General features: G+C 37.5%; 1 protein-coding gene across 4 annotated transcripts in view; it reads right to left on the reverse strand.

Annotated features, from left to right (window-relative positions):
- The window catches only part of USP34 (ubiquitin specific peptidase 34), a 255,697-nt gene that overhangs the window by 208,548 nt on the left and 23,876 nt on the right, over positions 1–23,273 (reverse strand). For 3 of the 4 annotated variants that reach the window (XM_012804030.2, XM_023512069.1, XM_023512070.1), the window contains exon 1: positions 11,285–11,433. Coding sequence is in view for 1 of the 4 variants with exons in the window: in XM_023512071.1 (XP_023367839.1) it covers positions 11,285–11,372 (88 nt within the window). In the remaining 3 variants the exon portion in view is untranslated. Of the gene's footprint in view, positions 1–11,284; positions 11,434–23,273 lie in introns of those variants that run through there. The other variant, XM_023512071.1, reaches the window with a different exon arrangement.

A 23,273-nucleotide genomic window follows, 5' to 3' on the forward strand; every position in this document is an offset into this window, starting at 1 on the left:
TTTATCAGTAAAGCCACCTGGTTATTTAACAAAGGGATTTTGTTGTCAACTAATAAAAGAGCTACATTGTAAAATTATTAATTTGCTTGAAGGCTACTTTGAAGGGGTGATCTAACTCTACTCAGGACATCAGAAGTATTTGGGAACCCCACCACCACCACCACCACACACACACACACACACACACACTCTCTCTCTTCAATTCCTATAAAAAAAAAAAAAAAGAAATTAAAAGGGTCTGGCAAATTAGTAATAATAAGATACACTCAAGTACCTGGTTCTATGGATACATGAATCCAGTGACAGATGATAGTTAAGCAACTACTATTTATAATTTACATCTAGTAATATTACCAAAACATCTACAGTATAGTCCAAACACATCAATGACTTCCTATATTACCATGTACAGATAATTTCATTTCTCTAGGTGTGGTGAATTTGAAGTATGGCCCCAAATTCTTTCATATTCTTCTGTATTAAAAGTGAAGCTCAACTTTCCTCTCTTCAAATATGGATGGGACTCACTTCTAATGAACAGAATGTGATGGAGATGACAATGTGACATCTGAGACTAGGTCATAAAAGACACTACCACTTCTGCCTTCCTGTGTTTTGAAACACTCACTCAAGGGGGAAGACAGCTAACATGTTGTAACAACATTCAAACAGCCCATGACAATCCATATGAAAAAGAACTGGGTCCTCCCATTAACAACCAGCACTAACTTGACAACTACGTAAAACAATCCAGCTTGGAAGCATACCTTTCAGCCTAACATAAGCCTTTAGATGACTATAACCTGGCCAGCATCTTGACTAAAACCTATGACAAACCCAAGCCAGAAACAACCAGCTAGATCACTTCCTAATTCCTATACCACTGAAACTCTGAAGATAATGTTTACTATTATTTTAAAATACAATAGTATTTTTGGAATAATTTGTTACACAGAAATATATAAATGATACATCATGCCTACTTTCTCTGTGGCTTAAACCAAATGGTTTTTACCTCTGAGGTGTCCTCCAGCTTTAAAATTCTATGGTATGTATATAGCAATTTCCACAAGAATAAAAACAAACATATTACAACTAAAGTTCTTCTGATAAATAGCACTTGCCTTTAATATTTAGGGAAAATTAGTTTCAAACTTAGGTATCTTCCTTTGGTAAAAAAAGAATTTGAGTTTCCAAAACAAGTGATCTTAGGAGTCTTATTTGAATGAGGAAAGCCAAAGATTCAGCCAAATTTACTTCAAAAATGCTTGTTAGGAAATGGGCATTAAACTACTTGGTATACTGACTTAGGAAATTTTTAAAGACAGAAATGATGTGAACGAAGTTAACAGAAAAAACTGGGTCTGAGTCCTTGTAGATCTAAAACATACATGTTCAAGGAGAGCTGTGAATCTAGGAAGGGGTGTATACATGCACTCTTAAATAATTATGTTAAATAAATTATACTTTGTATTCTATTACACTCAATTCTAAGAAGTCTAGGGACGCAAATTCTCAACAAGGCATCTCTCAATGTATACAATACAAGGGAGAAAAAGTGTTTTTAAATAAAAACATCATTTAGTTAAACTCAGGTTGATTTTACACACACAGTTTAACTTGTTCCCTGTTCCACAATCTACTACAAATATACTAAAGGAAAAAGAAAAAAAACCGTAACTCCATAAGGACAAAATGATGGAACAAAAAACTTATAGATATTGACAAATTTTGGTTGATAGAAAAAGGAGAAATAATTCAAGTGAAATAGAGTGGAAGAAATAAAGTTGGAATGGGGCTATCAAAAGTTTATACCAACAAAAAGAAAAATCTACTCCACAGAACACTGGAAAGGCTTAGCACTTAAGAATCAGTTATCTCAGCTTGGTGCCTGTGGCTCAAGTGGCTAAGGCGCCAGCCACATACACCTAAGGTGGTGGGTTCGAATCCTGCCAGGGCTGCAAAAAAAAAAACAATGACGGTTGCAACCAAAAAATAGTCAGGCATTGTGACGGGCACCTGTGATCCCAGCTACTTGGGAGGCTGAGGCAGGAGACTCACTTAGCCCAGGAGTTGGGAGGTTGCTGTGAGCTGTGATGCCACAGCATTCTACCCAAGGGGATAGCTTGAGGCTCTGTCTAAAAAAAAAAAAAAATCAGTTATCTCTGAAGGCAAGGATGAAGCATGGGGCAGAAAACAGGACTAAATGAAAGAAAAACCTACAGAGAGCCAGAATACTATTCCTACTTCACCCAATGAAACAAATTTTTTCTATACATACAGTGAACAAGATAAATTCAGGAAGACCAAATACCAACCGGTGAAGGCAAGTATGATCAAGAAACTGAAAACAAGACAAGTGAAATGTTACAAATAAACAGTGACCCTCCTAAAGTACTCTTCCTGGTTTAACAATAGACTAACACATCTCAAAGCCAAAGACCAAAAGATGCTTCTTAGAGAAAATATCAAAGGTACCAGAGAAAAACCCATTCATTCACCCCCAGAAAGAAAGCTTAAAGCCTACTCACCATTTTACTAAAGCACAGGCCAACATTTGAGATACCCCCCCGCCCCCTCCCAAAACATCCAACTCACTTTTTAGTATCACTCTCTTAACTATGAAAGGATAGCCTAGGATAACACTTTCAAGGAAAACCTGCATCACCAAAGACGGATAAAAACAAATGGTAAAAAGAAATTCAGAGGAAATAGATAAAATGCAGGATGTAAAATTAAAAAAGGGTTTTAAATGTAATTTATATCCTGAGAGACATAAGATATATTAGATTACTGAAATAAGAACTGGAAGTTATAAATTCAGATTACCAAACAACCCCTTTAATGTGTACAAATATACAAGGTGGCCACTGAGTTTGTGTGCAATTATGGCCACCCTGTATATTGTATATCTTTCTGTATACAGATCACTTACAATTTAAAAACCAATTAAAATTACAGTAGCAATTTGTTAAAATTCAAGGGATGGCACAGAAGGGGAAAAAGAAGAAATCTCCCACAACGTATAACAAATAATAATAATGGAGAGAAAAAGAAAATAATCAATCAAGAAAATACAATATCTGACTAGTAATAGTTCCAGGAAAGCAGAATAGAGAAAGAATAAAGATCCTAAAAACTTTCAGGGAAAGTGATGATAATAACAAGGATAAGCTCTGAGTAAAAGAATAAAAAGAATCAATACTTCAAAATTCTGAGAGAAAATAATTTTCCACTCAGAGTTCTGTATCCACTGAGAACTATCAATAAGTGTAAGGTAGAACAGACATTTTATATCTGAAAAGTCTAAGAAATATTTGTCTCCTGTGTATCCTTCCTCAGAAAAGATGTCCCCCTAACAAAACAAGGAAGTAAACCAATAAAGACAACAAAATGCTATTTTTTGTTGTAATTGTCATTGTTGTTTAGCAGGTCAGGGCAGGTTTGAACCTGCTAGCCCTGGTGTTATGTGGCCAGCACCCAGCCAGCAAAAGGAATTTCAAGGATGAGATCTGAAAGTAAGACAACAGTTTAGTAACAGTACTAGAGAGCAGTCAATACAGACTACAGGAAGAGAAAGGCTCAATCAGACTAGGAAAAAGACTAAAACAATACATCCCCTAATCAGGTATAACAATGTAAAAACTAATACGAAAAAGGGTTAAAGAGTTGGCAGAATTATTGATGTACACATAGGAAATCAGTTGAATGAAAACAAGTCAGCAAACCCCAGGAATCAGAAAATGTACAAGATACAAAATGAACTATGAAATCTTTTTGTCTTATCACTAAGCAGTATTTTTACTTTTAGAACTACCCTTAACACTGATAAACTTAAATTGAGAAGATGAGGAAGAGCAAAAGAATGAAATCCTTATATATCATGAAAAGAAAGTTCATGAGTTATACCTAAAATTGACAGAGAAAGCAACAGTACAATAATAGCATTTCAAAATACTATACAGAAGTTGATACTAAAACCAACATCTGAAATAGCAGAAAACAGGAAACTGAGAATGATTATTATTCTTTTTTTTATTATAGCTCTCTATTAACTTTTTTTTAATACTGCCTGATTTTACATCAGTCTCATTCATACCCTGCCACCATCTGAGCTTACCCTATTTTCTTAAGGATCCCAATGTCCAAGCAGAATCATATTCTGCAGACCTGACTAGAATGTGCTTAATTAAAAATAATGCACTACTTTGAAATATCATCTAACTCCAGTAAGATTAGCCCATATCACAAAATCCCAAAACCAGAGATGTTGGTGTGGATGTAGAGAAAAAGGAACACTTCTACACTGCTGGTGGGAATGCAAACTAATACGTTCCTTTTGGAAAGATGTTTGGAGAACACTTAGAGATCTAAAAATAGACCAGCCATTGGATCCTATAATTCCTCTACTAGGTATATATTCAGAAGACCAAAAATCACATTGTAACAAAGATATCTGTACCAGAATGTTTACTGCAGCCGAATTCATAACTGCTAAGTCATAGAAGAAACCCAGGTGGCCTGTCAATCCATGAATGGATTAATAAATTGTGGTATATGTATACCAAGGAATATTATGCAACCTTAAAAAAAGATGGAGACTTTACCTCTTATATGTTTATGTGGATAGAGCTGGAACATAGTCTTCCTAGCAAAGCATCTCAAGAATGGAAGAAAAAGTATCCAATGTACTCAGCCCTACTATGAAACCAATCTATAGCTTTCTTATGAAAGCTATAACCCAATTATAGCCCAAGAATGGGAAAGGGGAGAAGGATGGGAGGGGAGGAGTGAGTATGGGTGGAGAGAGAGTAATTGATGGGACCATACCTACGGTGCATCTTACAAGGGTACATGTGAAATTTACCAGGTGTAGCATATAAATGTCTCAACATAATAACTAAGAAAACGCCATGAAGGCTATGTTAACCAGTTTAATAAAAATATTTCAAATTGTATGTATATAAAACCAGCACATCAAACCCCATGATTACATTATTGTACATAGCTATGATTTAATAAAAATAAATAAATAAAAATAAAGCAATGATAATTTCTTTTTTTTTTTTGGCTGGGGCTGGGTTTGAACCTGCCACCTCTGGCATATGGGACCGGCACCCTACCCTTTTGAACCACAGGCACTGCCTGCAATGGTAATTTCTAAATGCCTAACATAAATCAATGACTCATACCTGTAATTCTAGCACTCTGGGAAGATGAAGTGGGAGGATCTCTTCAGTTCAGGAGTTAGAGGCCAGCTTAAGTAAGAGCAAGACTATCATGGCTACTAAAAACAGAAAAAATTAGCCAGTTGTTGTGGTGGGTACGTATAGTACCTGCTACTAGGAGGCTGAGGCAAGAAGACTGCTTGAATCCAGGAGTTTGAGGTTGCTATGAGCTAGGCTGAGGTTATGGCACTCTACCCCTGGCAACAGAGCAACTCTGCTTCTGACAAAAGAAAAAAAGCCTAGCATAAAATATGTAGCTTTATTTAAATAAAATTATTAAAACATCCTAGAACTGGGCTCTAGAATTCTGTCAATAAATATTCCAATGGGTCTTACATCATTTTTCCTAGCCTGGTACTGCTGAAAGCATTAAAGGACTACTATTCCATTGCATTCAACCTCACCAATTTTTTTAAAATGTATAAATTAGAAAAACAATATTTTAAATAGTGGTCAGTATCAGTATGTCACTCATCAAACAAATTTCTTGATGCCAAAATAAAGACCAGAGCCTTGAAGAGAGAAGCACATACATTAACCTACTCAAAATAGCCTCTATAACTGTCCTAAAAAATAAAATGTAGGGCGGTGCCTGTGGCTCAAAAAGGGGTGGGGTGCTGGCCCCATATACCGGAGGTGGCAGGTTCAAACCCAACCCCGACCAAAAAAAATAAAGAAAAAAAGAAAATGTATTAAAACAATGAATGAAAGTAACAGCTCCAAACATTAAGCACAAATGCCAAGTATAAAAGATTGACAGAACCTCACCCAGGCTGGCAACCAGAGTTCGCACAGAGGAAAAAATCTGGTAACAAGGTAAAAAGTGGTTAAGTAAAAAGACAGCAAAGACTGCTGAACACCTACTAAAGAATGTGGGATTTCCAGGATACATACACCTAAGCCCATTTTGTAATAAGCTTTAAACAAGTAACAAAACAAAACAACCAAACCAAAAAAAAAAAAAGCCCACAATTCCTGCATGAAGTACTGTGCCTTGAAGTATCAGCACTTTTGTTATATACAACATTCCCTTCATATCCTTAGATGCTCTTTTTTGTAATTTATAGTCTTCAATTTATTCTCTAATTCTTTTCTCTCTTCATCCTCTGAATTAGCTTTCTTCCTGTACCATTCCCAGTCACTAAGGTGACATTAATAAAATGATAATCTATTAAACCAACACGTGCTAACTACCCTAATTTTACAGACAAAACAAAGAGTTGTAACTATATGACTGCTACGCAGCAATTACAAATGAAGACATAGATAATATCTGATGACATGGAAAGACTGACCACAGTAAACTGAATATAGAAGATCAGATTAGAAAACATAAACATAGTAAAACCACATTTTTATAAAATTTTCAATTATACTTACTATTCACAATCTCATAACATGGATATACACAAAAAGTTAGCAATTGTTACTTTAGATGGTGTCATGTTGTTTGGGGATTTTTTTAACTTGTATTATATTTTCTTAAAGGTTTTTTGGTTTTTTAATAGTGAATATTAAATTCATTTAAATAAGAAATAAGAAATTCATTTAAATAAGAAACTCATTTAAATAAGAAAAAATATTCTTTTTATGGTGGCAAGACGAAATAAAAAAATTGTTACAATACTTATAAATATTAAATCTTGTCAACATACTATTTTTTAAATGAACCCTTGCCTTTACTTACATTCTAGTCATCATACCAGAATTTCTGTTTTTAAAGAATTGGGGTCTCACACTGTTGCCCAGGCTAGAGTTTGAAGGCATGATCACAGCTCCCTACAACTGGGAAGTCCTGGGCTCGAACAATCCTCCCACCTCAGCCTCTTTAAGTGCTGGAACTATTGGCATGAGCCACCACACCAAGCCCACAAAAGAATTCTTAACCACTGATAATCTTCCATTAATAATTTTATGAAAGCTATATTGAACACTCTTTTCCTAGGAATCATAAACAACATTTTGTGTGAAATGTCATGGGTTCATTACCACACTAAGCATCATTTATGGACTGTCTTGGTCCATGGGACCCAAGTTAAGAATTCTTTAACTAGGGCAACACCTGTGGCTCAAAGGAGTAGGACACCAGCCCCATATACCAGAGGTGGCAGGTTCAAGCCCAGCCCCAGCCAAAAACTGCAAAAAAAAAAAAAAAAAAGAATTCCTTAACTGTGTTTTCTTAATAGCTATTTATCACCTAGAAGAACCATAATCTAATCTAGGCAACAATATTTTCTGATGCTTACAAAAATAATTTAGGAGATGTGGAGAGGAGAAAATAGGCAAAGACTCTTTTTTTAAGAGACAGAGTCTCACTTTATTGTCCTTGGTAGAGTGCTGTGGAGTCACAGGTCATAGCAATCTCCAACTCCTGGGCTGAGGCGATTCTCCTGCCTCAGCCTCCCAAGTAGCTGGGACTACAGGCAAAGACTCTTACCACAAAGCATTATGATCCAACTAAATATTTTTACTCTTCCTCCTCTATCAACACAAACAATTATAACAGTAGCATTCTACTTTTACTACTACTAGCTAAAAACTGTTCATGGATACTGACATGTGAACAAAGTTATATATGTTACAAACTGTTTTGCAGTTTGGCCCTTCTTGCTTTATTATAGTTTACGCTTCAATTTCTATTTCATTTTCCAAAATAGACCTTAGGCTTGGCACTTGTAGCTCAGCAACTAGGGCGCCAGCCATGTACACCAGAGCTGGTGGGTTTGAACTCGGCCCAGGGCCTGTCAAACAACAATGGCAACTACAACCAAAAACTAGCCAGACGTTGTGGCAGGCACCTGTAGTCCCAGCTACTTGGGAGGCTGAGGCAAGAGAATCGCTTAAGCCCAAGAGAGTTACAGGTTGCTGTGAGCTGTGAAGCCACGGTATTCTACCAAGGGCAACACAGTGAAACTCTGTTTCCAAAAAAAAAAAAAAAAAAAAAATGGACTTTAACAATTGTAAAACAAGCATTTATTAAGTTCTTTTATCAAATACTGTACTAAGAACTTTGTTTCCTTACAACCTCATGAAGATATTCTATTTTCAGGAACAAAATGAGAGTTTACAGAAGTTAACTGTAAAATTAATTTCACAGGTGATCAAGGAAGACTGGAACTCATGTCTACATGGCTCCAATACCCTATTTTTAATAACTACCCTCTGAAACAGCATGAAGTAAAGCAGATGCTCCCTACAGCTTGGGATAAACACTTTAATATTCTCATGAAACCTATGAATTTTTGCCTAAAACGGTACATACTGAAATTTGCTTTATAATTTCATTCTCATCCACTGACTCCAGGTCAAAACTTCTTAAAATTAGGATTAAGAATAAGCATCTAGAATAAAAGTGGACTAGGAATGGCAAAATAAAACTCCAACCCCAATTCTATCAATAACTAGCACTGAACTTCAAGAAAATAATTTTATTTCTCTGGATTTCAGTGTCACAGCACAGATTAGAACTGTGTCTTGGGCAGTGTCCATAGCTCAGCAGGTAGGGCACCAGTCACATACACCAAGGGTGGCGAGTTTGAACTTGATCCAGGCCAGCTAAAACAACAAGTGCAACAAAAAAACAGTGGGGCATTGTGACCGGCACCTGCAGTACCAGCTACTTGGGAGGCTGAGGCAAGAGAACTGCTTAAGCCCAAGAGTTTGAGGCTGTTGTGAGTTGTAACGCCACGGCATTCTATCCAGGGTGACAGCTTGAGACTCTGTCTCCAAAAAAAAAAAAAAAGTGTGTCTTTTTTCCTAGTATAACATTTTGCCACCTACCTATAGTTATAAATCCAAATTTATGACTGAGATGCAACGTTTCTCATCAAATCACTTCATCTTAATTTTAAATCACAAACATATTAATATTATATTCTTTCTTCTATTTCACACATAATGAAAAAAATAACCATTGCTAACTTTTTTTTTTTTGAGACAGAGCCTCAAGCTCTCCCCCTGGGTAGAGTGCTATGGCATCACAGCTCACAGCAACCTCAACTCCTGGGCTCAAGCGAGTCTCTTGCCTCAGCCTCCCAAGTAGCTGGGACTACAGGCACCCGCCACAACGCCTGGCTATTTTTTGGTTGCAGCCGTCATTGTTGTTTGGCAGGCCGAGGCTGGATTCGAACCCGCCACCTTAGGTGTACATGGCTGGCGCCTTAGCCACTTGAGCCACAGGCGCCAAGCCCACTGCTAACTTTAATTAAAAAGTTAAAAGTTTCTAACATTTTTTTAGAAAAAAAAATGCCAATAATGATGGCACACAAGTTTTCAATAAAACCTACAAATTCTTTTGGAACAAAAGAGTCTATCAATTTTATCAAGAGAAAAGCAAAAAAACTAAAACAAAAACGGATACCATTGCAGAGCAAATGATACTTAAAACTATTCTGCTAAACTCTTCATGATCAGCTAGAGTGCATACCTTAGAACATACATTTACATAACACTACATTTAACATGTTCATTAATCGCTGCATTCCATGCCTCAAACATTCTTAGGTACACAAAGTTTAGAAGGACCAAGAACTCTGAACAGGTACAAAGTTTTAAAAAAAAAACCTATTATTTTCATTTCATTTATTCAAGGAGGAAAAAATAATTATAAGGGTAGGTACAATAACTCACACCTATAATCCTAGCACTCTGGGAGGCCGAGGTTGAGTGGACTACTTAGCTCAGGAGTTCCAGACCAGCCTGAGCAAGAGCGAGACCTCCTCTCTATTCAAAACAGTCCGGCGTCTCAGCACCCATAGCTCAGTGGTTATAATTTCTCTTTAATTCCCCAACTGTACTGGGGCTGGTGGGTTCAAACCGAGCCAAGGCCTGCTAAGCAACAATGACAACAACAACAAAAAAAAACAGCCAGGCATTGCGGAGAGCTACTGTAGTCCCAGGTACTTGGGAGGCTGAGGCAAGAGAATCGCTTAAACCCAGGAGTTTTAGGTTGCTGTGAGCTGTGATGCCATGACAGTCTACCAAGGGCAACACAGTGAGACGCTGTCTCAAAAAAAAAAAAAACAATAAATAAATAAATAAAAACAGTTGGGCGTTGTGGTAGGCACCTGTAGTCACAGCTACTTGGGCAGCTAAGGCAAGAGGATTGTTTGAGCCAGAGTCTGAGGTTGCTGTGAGCTAAGATGTTACCGCATACTACCTAGGATGACAAAGACTCTGTCTCCAAAAAAAAAAAAAAAAAAATTACTAGCCATGACCCCCTAAAATCATATTGAGAAATAGAAATTTGCAAATCCTTGTTATACACTTGGATTATATTAACAATGTGTCCTCTAAAGTTTTATTCTCCATATTTTCGATATACATATTTCTTAGAAATCAGTCTAATAAAACATAAGAAAAGAAACAAATAGCAAGAGGTCTTCAAAGTGTCCCCACTGCAATAGTAATTTATTTTAATGATTGTGTTTATTACAAGTCTCTAGATAGGCCATAAAAATTCTTTAATCTATTATTTTTCAGAATCTCAGTCACTCTTATAATGAAGGAGAAGATAAAAGGAAAAAATCAAGACACGTGCTGTGGCTCGTGCCTGTAATCCTAGCACTCTGGGAGGATGAGGCTGGAGGGTCAGGTCACTTGAGCTCGGGAGTTCCAGACCAGCCTGAGCAAAAGCAAGACACTGTTCTCTACTAAAAATAGAAAAATTTGACCAGTGTTACGATGGGAACCTGTAGTCCTAGCTACTTGAGACAGGACTGCTTAAACCCAGAAGGTTTAGGTTGATGCTCGGAGATAGGCTGAAGTCATGGTACTCTAGCCTAGTACAAAAGTGTTAAGACACTCACTCACTCTCCCTCTCCCTCACATACATACACACACACACACACACACACAAAGAAAAAAATCAATTTTTATGTTCATGTTTTAAAAACAGAATCATGATCGACCCCATGAGTAAGGAGGTTAGAAGATTTAATAAATATTGACAATCTGTCATGTAATGACTACTTAAACTTCTTAAAAGGTGAATTTGAAGATAAAGAATGGCAATTTAAGAAACAAAATTAATCTTCAAAATACCTTAAGATACATACCTCTGTGTCCAAGAATTGATATAAGCAAATATTTTGAGAGTATGTTCCTTCCTCAGCTGCAGTCCATCACCACCTTCTATATCTGATACTGAAATAAAGTAGAAAAAAGAATTTTAATTATCAACAAATACTAAACTAGTAAAAGAACCAATACTTGTTACTTTGTAAGCCCAGACTTACAAATGCAAACATTATAAGAAATTATTCTTTTGCTTTCACCAAAGAAAATAATTAATGACTGATTTGAGCTTTAGATTTTTGACACATATAATTGGGGAGGGGCACTTTACCAGTTATTCTGGTATAATCTGTCATCTCCAAATCTGTCTTTCTGTTCTATGCTTTGTGATGCTGGGGCTGGGATCCTGCAAGCTATATTTTTCATTTCTAGCTGGCTTCCTGTTACAGAAAATCTTCCTTCTCCTCTAGTGTCTATAGGGCACTAGAAGAAGACTGGAATGCAGGAAAAGAGACCAAGGACTTGTTAGCTTGCTATATCTGAAAGCATCACCCAGAAGCAGTAATGATTCCACTCTCCAGTTTACTAAGTTTATATCCCAGGAACTAGTCTCATGATAGTCCTCTAAGACCAGTAGTACTGGCCAGTGTATCTTCCATAAAGACACAGCTTGATTGGCTTTCCTTTCTTGGGTCTTCTTTTAAGTTATTAGGTTATTAGATTCTAACAACCCTCTTTTCCTTTTTTTCCCCAGCTTTAGGGAGGACTGGCTTCCATTCAGGTTTCCTCTTTGCTCTTTAAACACTTAAGATCTGTGTAATTATTTCCCTTTATTAAATTTTCTCTTTAATTCCCTGACTAGACTCTGACTGACATGCTGACTTTTTATATATCGTATGTGCCATTATATAATGAATCTAAAGTTAACTGAGAAGAGAAGCTGTATAAAGAAATGCATAATTTGGTTAATAGTTCAGTAAGTCTTCTAATATAAAATGTTTGATTATACAAGATCAGGAATTGGCAATTTTTTCTGTAAAGAAAAGTAAATATTTTAGGTTTTGAAGGTCACATGGTCTGTCACAATTATGTAATTCTGCTCTTGTACTCTGAAAGTAGTCATTGGCAATATGTAAACAAATGAGCATGACCAAGTTATAAAAACAAGAAGCTGGTCAGATTTGGCTCACAGGCCACAGTCTGCCAACTCCATGCTAAACATATGAAAAGCAATAAAACAGATAATCCGTGGCATTTAACTTCATGAGTCCAGAAGTAATCTTTATCCATTCATTTACATTTGTTGAACATTTTATGTGTCAGGCACCGGATATACATATCATAGTGAATGAAACAACGGTCGCCAGATCAAGGAACTTAAGTCTAGAAATGAAGAGCAAGGACCAAAAGGGGTAAAGGAGTAAATAAAAATATGAATACATATTGTGGTAAGCGCCAAGAAGACACCAAGTTGGGTGTTATATAGCAAATAATACAGGATAACTCACCTTAAAATAGTAAGTCAAGAAGACTATGTGAGAGGGGTAAGTGGTTCTTTCTAAGGCTTCACTATGTTCCTGGGCTGTAGTATAATGACTACTCACAGTACAACCATGGTGCACTACAGCTTCAAACTCCTGAGCTGAAGTGATTCTCCTGTCTCAGCCTCCCAAATAGATGAGATTACAGGTGTGCCTCACCATACTAGGCCAGGAGGGGTAATTAATTCTTAATCAACAAATCACGCATTACAAAAGAGAAGAAGAGATTAAAGCATTCTAGGTAAAGAAGTCCGTGTTTAAAGGAAAACTCCAGGATGATGTGAAAGGAAATCCCTGGATGATTACCATGTGTAGAATCCCAACAACGCTACTTCAGATGGGAGCAAGAAAATAAAGAGCTCTAAGTAAGATAGTTCCAATGTGGGGGAAATGGACATGTAATTTACATTTGATTTAAATGAAAAGAATTTTTACTTTTACAGTAAAGAATTTTAAATACTTAAATCCCGCAGAAGAATTAGATGCAGATGAAAATAAACATGCACTAACATAACCATGGCACCTACTACTTATAGAAGTAAAAAAAAAAACTGTACAAGTCAGGGAATATAATTACAGTATACTACCTAGTTCGGCAGTGAACAAACAATGTGTGCAATGTCCTAATATACACAATACTAATTTAAAAAAAGATTAGAAGATTATGGCATGGCTAAAAGAGGGAATTCGCCTCCAAAGGAGGAAGTCAAGAGACCAACAGATCTTTCATAGAAGTCAACAGTTGTAAATGTCCATCAAGGCTCAGTACCTGTAGCTTAGTGGTTAGGGTGCTGGCCACATACACCGGGGCTGGTGGGTTCGAACCCTGCCCAGGCCTGCTAAAACAACAATGACAACTACAGCAGAAAAATGGCCAAGCATTGTGGGGGGCACCTGTAGTCCCAGCTACTTGGGAGGCTGAGGCAATAGAATCACTTATATCCAAGAGTTTGAGGTTTCTGGGTGCTGTGATGCCAAGGCACTCTACCAAGGGCGACATAGTGAGACTGTCACCAAAAAAAAAAAGAGAGAGAGAAAAGAAAAGAAAATGTCTATCAAGAAATAATTTAATGGGTGGCACCTGAGGCTCAGTGTGTAGGGGGCTAGCCTCACATACCAAGGTTGGGGCGGGGGGGGGGGGTTTCGAACCTGGCCCCAGTCAGTTAAAACAGCAGTGGCAACTGCAACAAAAAATAGCTAGGCATTGTGGCGGGTACCTGTAGTCCCAGCTACTCAAGAGGCTGAGGCAAGAGAATAGCTTAAACCCAGAATTAAAGGTTGCTGTGAGCTATGATGCCACAGCATTCTACCAAGGTAACAGGATGAGACTCTGTCTCAAAAACAAACAAAAAAGAAATAATTTAATCCTTTTTTTTCCCTGAGACAGCATCTCAACTCTGCTGCCTACACTAGAACCATGGCATCACCTTAGCTCACAGCAACCTCCCAAGCTCAAGTGATCTTCCTGCCTCAGCCTCCCCAGTAGCTGTAACTATAGGCACCCCACCATTACACCCTACTAATTTTTCTATTTTTAGTAAAGATGGGGTCTCATTTTTGCTCAAGTTGGTCTGGAACTCCTGAGCTCAAGCTATCCAACCTTGGCTTCCCAGAATGCTAGGATTATAGGCATGACTCCCAACCCCAGTCTGGATGCTCCTTTTGTTTTAGCCTTAAAAATCCTAGCTCTTGTCCTGAACTATTTATTCAGTGGCTCCACATCAACCACCTCTCTAAACTTCTTTTAATTAGCTTTGCCCCTTCTCCAGCTGGGGTCTCTCAAAGGCTGACTGGTGAAACCACACTGTCTCTTTCTACTCCAGACTTCTCCTCTATTGCTCTGCACTTCACATGCTGTTAAATATTCTCTGCAATTCTGAAATCCAGGGAAGGTCATCAGGGATATATTCAGTTGGGGGATATATCAGGATATATTTATATGATTTCAGGTTATTTCTATGTATAGTGAATTACTGCCAGCTGTTCTAGTATAGAAATGGCTTCCAGGAATACTCTTCCCTATCACTTAGTGAGATAACTCACCTTGATTGTGAAACAGAGGTGCAGAACCAGAAGTGTATGACAGTATCAAAGTATCCTATAATCATTACAGGATGACTATGCCTCCTGATGAGCATGTCAATAGTGCTATGGTTGAGAAGTTCTGCTTAAAATATGTAACAGAAAATGCCGTGAAGGCTATGTTAACCAGTTTGATGAAAATATTTCAAATTGTATAAAAAACCAGCACATTGTACCCCATGATTGCATTAACGTACACAGCTATGATTTAATAAAAAAAAAAATGTAACAGAAAATGTTGTAAGATTACTCTTTTGTATATAGCATAATGCCTGGCACCAGGGGTATTTTAACAATGGAGGAAAAATGGATTTGAAACGGACAGAAATAGAAGCTAGTCTGTAGGAAAATGTAATCTTTTCATGTACAAAATTGTAAGTGGGGGTTTTAATATTCTTTCAAGTAGAATTTCTCTCTTCATCAGGAATGTACACAGCCAACATGATACAAAGAGGTGATAGAAGAGTATATAGCCAAAATATACAGGAAAAAGCATTATGGAGATGTCTTAAGCACTTTGCTTTTTAAAAGTACAGTAGAAACTCTAAGTTGACCACCCAAGGGACCATAACTAACTGGTCAACATATAGAGGTAAACATAAGGAACTAAGCCTGCTATACTGATATGTACATGTGGTGCATGTCCGGCCTATGAAAATTAGGGCCTACTTGAAGTAGTCAATGTAGGGAGATGGTCAATTATAGAAGTTCTCACTGTACTGTTATTTTTCTAGATTTGTAATGTCTGTGATATCAGCTTTTAAAATTATCTGAATTGTTTATTTTCTCATCCTATTCACTTTATACACACACACACACCTTTTTTTTTTTTTTTTTGAGACAGAGTCTCTCTCACACTAGAGTGTCATGGTATCAGCCTAGCTCACAGCAACCTCAAACTCCTGGTTTCAAATGACTTTCTTGCCTCAGCCTCCCATACAGATAGGGTTACAGTCACCCACCATAACGCCCAGCTAATCTTTCTATTTTTTTTAGTAGAGACAGGGTCCTTCTCTTGCTTAGGCTGGGCTTGAATTCCTGAGCTCAAGGGATCCTCCCTCCTCAGCTTCCCAGAGTGCTAGGATTACGGGCATGAGCCACCTCTCCTCTCTCACCCTATGTACTCTTATTGTTTAGACAAAAGTAAAAACTGGGGGGGAGCAATCAGATAAAATAGACAGTGATTACCTTAAGGAGAGAAGGGTAGGCCAACAGTAAGAGACTGTTTTTTGTTACAAGCCTTGTAAAACCATTTGACCTTTAAAATAACACACATTATTTCCTAAAAATTAAAGCAATACACAAAAGAAATAGAACAAACTATCCAAAAGTTATTTCTGATGAACAAAATACATACTATACCTACTTGGGGGCTGAAATTTAAAAAAAAGTTTAAGGCTGGGCACAGTGGCTCACACTTATCATCTCTCAGCAACTGAGGAGGAGGATCCCTTGAAACTAGAAGTTTAAAAGCAGCCTAGGCAACATAGTGAGACAGCTCTCTCTAAAAAAAAGAAAAAAGAAGAAGAAAATAACTGAGCATGGTGGCTCATCCCTATAGTCCAAGTCCTTAAGAGGCTGAGGCAGGAGGATTGCACAAGCCCAGGAGATCAAAGGCTGCAGTGAGCTATGATCATATTCCGGCATTCTAACCTGGGCAATAAAGTGAGACCACGTATTTTTTGGGGGGAGGAGGGAGGGACAACAGAGTCTCACTTGTCACCCTCAGTAGACTGCCACGGTGTTATAGCTCATGACAACCCCAAACTCCTGGGTTTAAGTAATCCTCCTGTTTCAGCCTTGCAAGTAGCTAGGAGCCCAGATGCCTTCCACAACACATGGCTATTTTTAGAGATGGGGGTCTCACTCTTGCTCAGGCTCTAACCCCTGAGCTCAAGCAATTCACCCACCTCAGCCTCCCAGCATGCTAGGATTTATAAGCATGAGTCACTATACACGGCCTGAGTCCAAGTAGCTCAAAAAAAAAACAGAGACAGTTTAAAATAACAAACCATTTGTATCCCTTATTCCTGGGTAGTTTATAAGAATATAGTATAACTCAAAAAATTTAACTAGAGGCCGGGCACAGTGGCTCACATCTATAATCCTGGTATTCTGAGAGGCCCAGGCAAGTGGATCGCCTGAGTTCAGGAGGTGGAGACCAGCCTGAGCAAAGCAAGATCCCATCTCTACTAAAAATAGAAGAAGTAGCTTCTAAATAAGGTTAGAAGCAGACTACTCAAAACCTATGAAATTTTACACCCAAGAGCACGGACAAAATTAATAATCTGATTTAAAATAAACATATTACTAACCAGCGGCAATCAAACCTCTGCAGCTCTAGACCATGAGGTCCACACTTCATTTTTTCTTTTTTAAGTAAACTATTAAAATTTGTTTTAAATATTTCTTTGGGAGAGAAATTTTCTTACAGTAGCTTTTTATTTTTTGTACCTATTATGCCATGAATTCATAAGAAAGAAGTTCCAACAGCTCAGGGTCCTTTCCATTGGCTGTGAACGAATTCATAGAGAATAGGTTCCAGGACTATACATTCCTGCCTACCGGTTGTCACAGGTGCTATGTGGCATACCTATTACACCATGAATTCATAGGGAATAGGTTCCGGCAGCTAAGGCTCCTTTCCGCTGGGTTTCACAGAGTGTGCTTCTCTGGGTGGAGTAGACTGGCACTTTAATTGAATGCAGGTATCTTTCTCTTTGACTTTCTTCCTTTTCTGATCATTTTCCCTCACTGCTTCAGGAAGCTATCTCAGCTCTTAAAGGACTTAATATGCTCAATACGAACATTAATGAACATATTACTACTCTTGGCAAGAATCTTGCCCTTGCCTTTTTTTTTTTTTTGGAGACAGAGTCTATGTCACCCTTGGCAGAGTGCCATGGCATCACAGCTCACAACCACCTCAAAATCTTGGGCTTAAGCAATTCTCTTGCCTCAGCCTCCCAACTAGCTGAGACTAGAGGTGCCCACTACAACGCCTGGCTATTTTTTTGTTGCAGTCATCATTGTTGTTTAGCAGGCCCGGGCAGGATTCAAACCTGCCAGCCTCAATGCATGTGGCTGGCGCCCTACCCACTAAGCTATGGGCGCCACCCAGCCCTTGATGTGTTTGTTTATAACAATGCCAACAGCATGCTGGGTTACATTGTAGGCTCTTCTGGTTTTACCATGTAACATTTGTGTGGCATACCTTTTTGAACAATACCCATTCCTTTGATGTCTATAGTATCACCTTTCTTGTAGGTATGTGGCCAAAGGAACAATTCTGTGTTTTCTAAAAGGCCTAGAGAACATGTACGGGGTACCAAAATTATCTCTTTCCCTTTGTGTGAATTAACTGAAAGATGGTGCCTACAGCCAAAAGCCATGCTTCCCCTTTTCATAAGAAGATGCTTAAGAACATTCAGTTCTAATTAAAAGACTGACCAACGAATTAAAAATGGAAAGAAACCATGCTCATGAATTCATCGTTTTAATGCCTTTCACCTTGTTCAGCTTTCCCACATAGCTTTACAAAGGAGAAAACATAAGAGTCCTTGCAGCCACCAAACCAATCATTGTATGCTTTAAAACAAGGCATTTCTGAGGAATTTCAGCTTTTTTACTGTGTTGTTTTTTTTTTTTTTTTCGGTCCCCTACAGCAATCTAGGGTCTCTCTTTAATCTCAATAAGGTTTCTCTGGTTCTGTGAATTCTAATCTGAGGGGAGGAACTTCATATGAATCAGGATGTTCCATTACAACAAAATCTTCCCTCTATTGGCCAACTGTACATGAGGTCAATTTGTGTTTTAAAACTGCAATTCCCAACCTTTCTGGCATCATGGACTAGTTTTATGGAAGACAATTTTTCTGTGGATGGGAGGATAAGGGGAATCTGACAAGAGGCAGAACTCAGGCAGCGATGAGAATGATGGGAAGTAGCTGTACACACAGATGAAGCTTCACTTGCTCACTTGTCCAGTCACCTCCTGTTGTGAGACTCAGTTATTAACAGACCACATAGCAGTACCAGTCCAGCACCCAGGAGCTGACAGCCACAATTTTAGAAACACATCTCGTATATGATCAAACTATACACTCAATACTGAGACTTATGGCACTCTTCCTCTACTCTCAGCTCCAGAAATGCTGGTAGCCCAAGTAGAAGGTTAGATGATACCTCTCTGATATTTATGAGTAGCCCAGGAGGGATAAAAACAAAAATTCTCATGGCCAGGGAAAGAAGAAAAAGGGACAGGTATATGCAAAAGTACAAAAGTATATGCAAAACACTTACAATAGCACCTGTACTGAAGATCAAGATTTTGGGACCTAAATCACTGAGGCCCTGAATGCCAAAGGTATCACCAACCATCAGGGAGAAGACCCTGACAACAAAATCTAGCAACCTGGACAAAGTAAGATGTAGTTAGGGGATAAGATGATGTACCAACTAATAATAAGCTCTTCGACTGAATGATTTCAAGAAGGAGAAGGACCATAGTACACAATGCTAGTTTTTCTTCCCCAGCCATGACAGTACCTAAAAGCACAAGGAACAGAATGGCTACAACAATCATATCCTTCCCTAACCCAAAACACAAAGGGCACACACTCAGTAAAAAGGATATGTGTGAATACAGATTAACACACAGACACCCACCTTTACCAGAGGTCCGCCTGGCAGCTTAATTGCCCCCCACCCCCTTTTTTCTTTTCTAATAGTGTCAATTGTGTTAGGATGGCCGCTTAATTCCTAACCAACACAAACTTTCCAACTTACTCCATTATATCCACCCCAAAGCCAGAAAGGTAAAGGGTTATTTTGTCAGAGCCAGACGAACTAGAACTCTCCAGATGCACAGCTAACATCATATTCAATAATGAAAGATTAAAAGAAAGCTTTTCCTCTAAGATCAGGAACAAGACAAGGTTACCACTTTCACAACTTCTATTCAACATAGCACTGGAAGTCCTAGTCAGAGCAACTGCTCTAACTTGCCTAATTCTCAAGAAAAAGAACCTAGAAAGAAAAGAAGTAAAATTATCTCTTCACAGATCACACGAACCCACAGAAAACCCCAACAATTCCATAAATGAACCATTAGAATAAATTATTTCAACAAAGTTGCAGGATACAAAATCAAAACACAAAAATGGGATGCATTTGCATACAATAGTAACAATCAGAAAAGGAAAATCCCACGTTCATGGATTGCAAAACATACTTATCAAGAAATGTCAACACTACCAAAGTGATCTAGAGAGTGAAATCAATCCCTATCAAAATCCCAACAACTTTTACGCAGAAATAGAAAAATTCACCCTAAAATTCATATGGAATCTCAAGTGACCCTGAAAAACCAAAACAATCTTCAGAAAAGACAAATCAGGACTCATACTTCCTAATTTCAAAACTTATTATACAAATGAAAAAACCAAGCCAAGTATGGTGACATATGGACTGTTTGAGCCCAGGAGCTCAAAGCCAGCAGAGGCAATACAGCCCCTATCTCTTTAAAAAAAAAAAAAAAAAAAAAAAAAAAACCTTCAATTTAAAAAATAGTTAAAAAAATAAAAAGAAATTAATCAGGCTGGGTGTGGTGGCCCACAACTGTAATCTCAGCACTCTGGGAAGCCACAGTAGGAGTATCCCTTGAGCTCAGGAGTTCAAGACCAGCCTGAGTAAGAGCAAGATCCCCACATCTTAAAAAAATATATTAAAGAGAAATTACTCTTAATTGTTTAGCTGTGGTAATCATATTGTCATTATATATCTTAAAAGATTTGTCTTTTAAAGAACTATTTTGATGCCTGCAATCCCAGCACTTTCAAAAGCCAAGGCAAAAGGACTGCTTGAGGCCAGTTAACAGACCAGCCTAGGCAACACAGCACACCATCTACACTAAAAAACTAAAATTTTAGACTGGCCTCATAGCACACACCTGCAGTCCCAGCAACTGTTAGCGAGGCTAAAATGGGTGGATTACTTGAGCCCAGGAGTTCAAAGCTATGATAAGATAAGCTACAATGGCACACCATACTCCAGCCTGGGCAATAAAATGAGCCCCCCATCTCTACAAATTAAAAAAAACAAGAAAACTATACTGAAATATCTACAGACAACATATAATACCTGGATTGGCTTCAGAATAATCCAGTCAGGGAGGGAGAAGTAATGGGTATGGTACAGATGAAGCAATTGCCCATGATTTGGTAAATACTGAGTGGGTAAAAGGTATGTAAGTGTTCACTGCCCACAAACCTTCCCATTTCTACACATGACTTTTTAGGTTTTAATTTTGCTATAAAGTTTTAAAATGACCAAGCATTACAAAAAACAAAACCACATATCATATAAGACCACATATCATATAAATAAAAACAGAGGTGAGGAAACAAGAGGACAATAAAATGGAAGTTCAGATATTAGTCATCAGATGGAAACTCTGCAATAAAACATTCAAGATACTGGATAAGATGGAGAATTTCAGCAAAGCTCTGAAGAGTGTTTTAAAAGGAATCAAAAGCCAAAGAATTAAAAGATACAGTATCTGAAACTGAGATTTCATTAGAAGGCTTTAATATCAGATTACACACAGATTAAGAGAGGATAAGAGAAAGAAAGATGAGTCAAACAAAATATTCAGACTGAAGTACAAAAGACAAAAAGAAGAAAATAATAGAAAAAAGCAAAAGAGACAAGATGATGAAAAGGCATAGGTGACAAAAGAATGAGGTAGGAACTACACAGGTAGAAATAAAGGCTAACTACTTCCAAAACAAATTTTTAAAAACTCAAACCACAGATTCAAGAAGCACTATAAATCCCAAGTAAAATATAAAAACAGATGTAGATATATCATAGTAAAACTGCTAAAGATCAAGAATAGAAAATATTAAAACTGAACAGATGAAAAAAGAACTCATCTTCAAAGAAGCAAAAGTAAAAACTGATAGCTAACTTCTCAGTAGAAACAACACGTAAGCCAGGGACAACGCAGTAACTTGTTCAAAGAAACATTAGTAACTAGCAAACTGCAATTCAATCCTATTTCAGTGTTTGCTTGTCTGAAAATGTACTTTATTAAAACTGATAGCTAACTTCTCAGTAGAAACAACACGTAAGCCAGGGACAACGCAGTAACTTGTTCGAAGAAGCATTAGTAACTAGCAAACTGCAATTCAATCCTATTTCAGTGTTTGCTTGTCTGAAAATGTACTTTATTTCCATTTTAGAAAACAAGCAAGCACTGGAAAAAATTATCAACAGCAGAGCCACCCCAAGGAAATGCTAAAATAAAAATGATCCCAGATGAAAGGCCAGAGAAGCAAAAAACAACAAAAAATAGAGTAAATGAGGATAAACCTAAATTAACTATGTAAGACAATAGTGGCTTATAAAATCTGACAAATATAAAGAATTAAAATACACTACAAGAAAAACATAGAACAGAATTAACCAAATTAAAGTTTTCCAAAGCAGGTCTTTCTACTCAGTGAGTTCCAAGGACCAACAGTGCCAGTACCTCAAAGCCTGTTAGAATGAAAACTCTCAGACAAAAGCTGAGACAAAAAAAAAAAAAAAATTTTTTCTTTCAATTTTTTCTAAGATCCCAGGTGATTCCTCGGTAAAGTTCCTGGGGCATTATTCAAAGGTCTAGAAAGGAGTGAAGCACTAAAATAGATTCCGGTGTAAGAAATTCATATAAGCAAGAAAAAGAACAAACATGAGAACACAAAGGATTTGATTCCACTTTTGTTAAATTTGAAGGCAATGTACAACACTTAAAATGTGTAGCACTTAACAAATAAGGACATAGGACTAAAGCTTGGAAAATTGGCCTTGCTGGAAATAAAATACTCTGAAAAGTGAAATCATGAGTGGATTAAATCCTTACTTCCATTTCTTCATAATATATAGACTGAAGGACTAACCCTTAGGTAATCAACATGCTTAAGGGATAGAAGAAACAAAATCCTGAATAAGGAAGGGAAAAAACTTTTAAGATGATGCAGCCCAGTAGCTGTCAAACGTTTTGCCTTCCGGACTCCCTATTTCCTGCTTAAATATTTAAAACTTCAAAGAGTTTATGTACAGGTGGTTTATATCTACCAACATTTACCATATTGTGAACTAATACTCAAAAATGTTCATTAGTTTATAAATAATAAATTCATTAAATAAATATTTTCCACTAAAAAATTCAATGAGACAGCAATTTGAAAATCCAGGGTCTGGCTCAAGAGAAGACTATTCTGCTTCTGGATTTTTTTCCTGTGGCCATATATGGTTTTTTGTTTTTTTTTTTTAGACAGAGCCTCAAGCTGTCCCCCTTGGTAGAGTGCCATGGCATCACAGCTCACAGCAACCTCCAACTCCTGGGCTCAAGCGAGTCTCTT

Source organism: Otolemur garnettii, unplaced genomic scaffold (genome assembly GCF_000181295.1).
Source record: "Otolemur garnettii isolate 467f Iridium unplaced genomic scaffold, OtoGar3 scaffold00024, whole genome shotgun sequence".
Taxonomy (NCBI): Eukaryota; Metazoa; Chordata; class Mammalia; order Primates; family Galagidae; genus Otolemur; species Otolemur garnettii.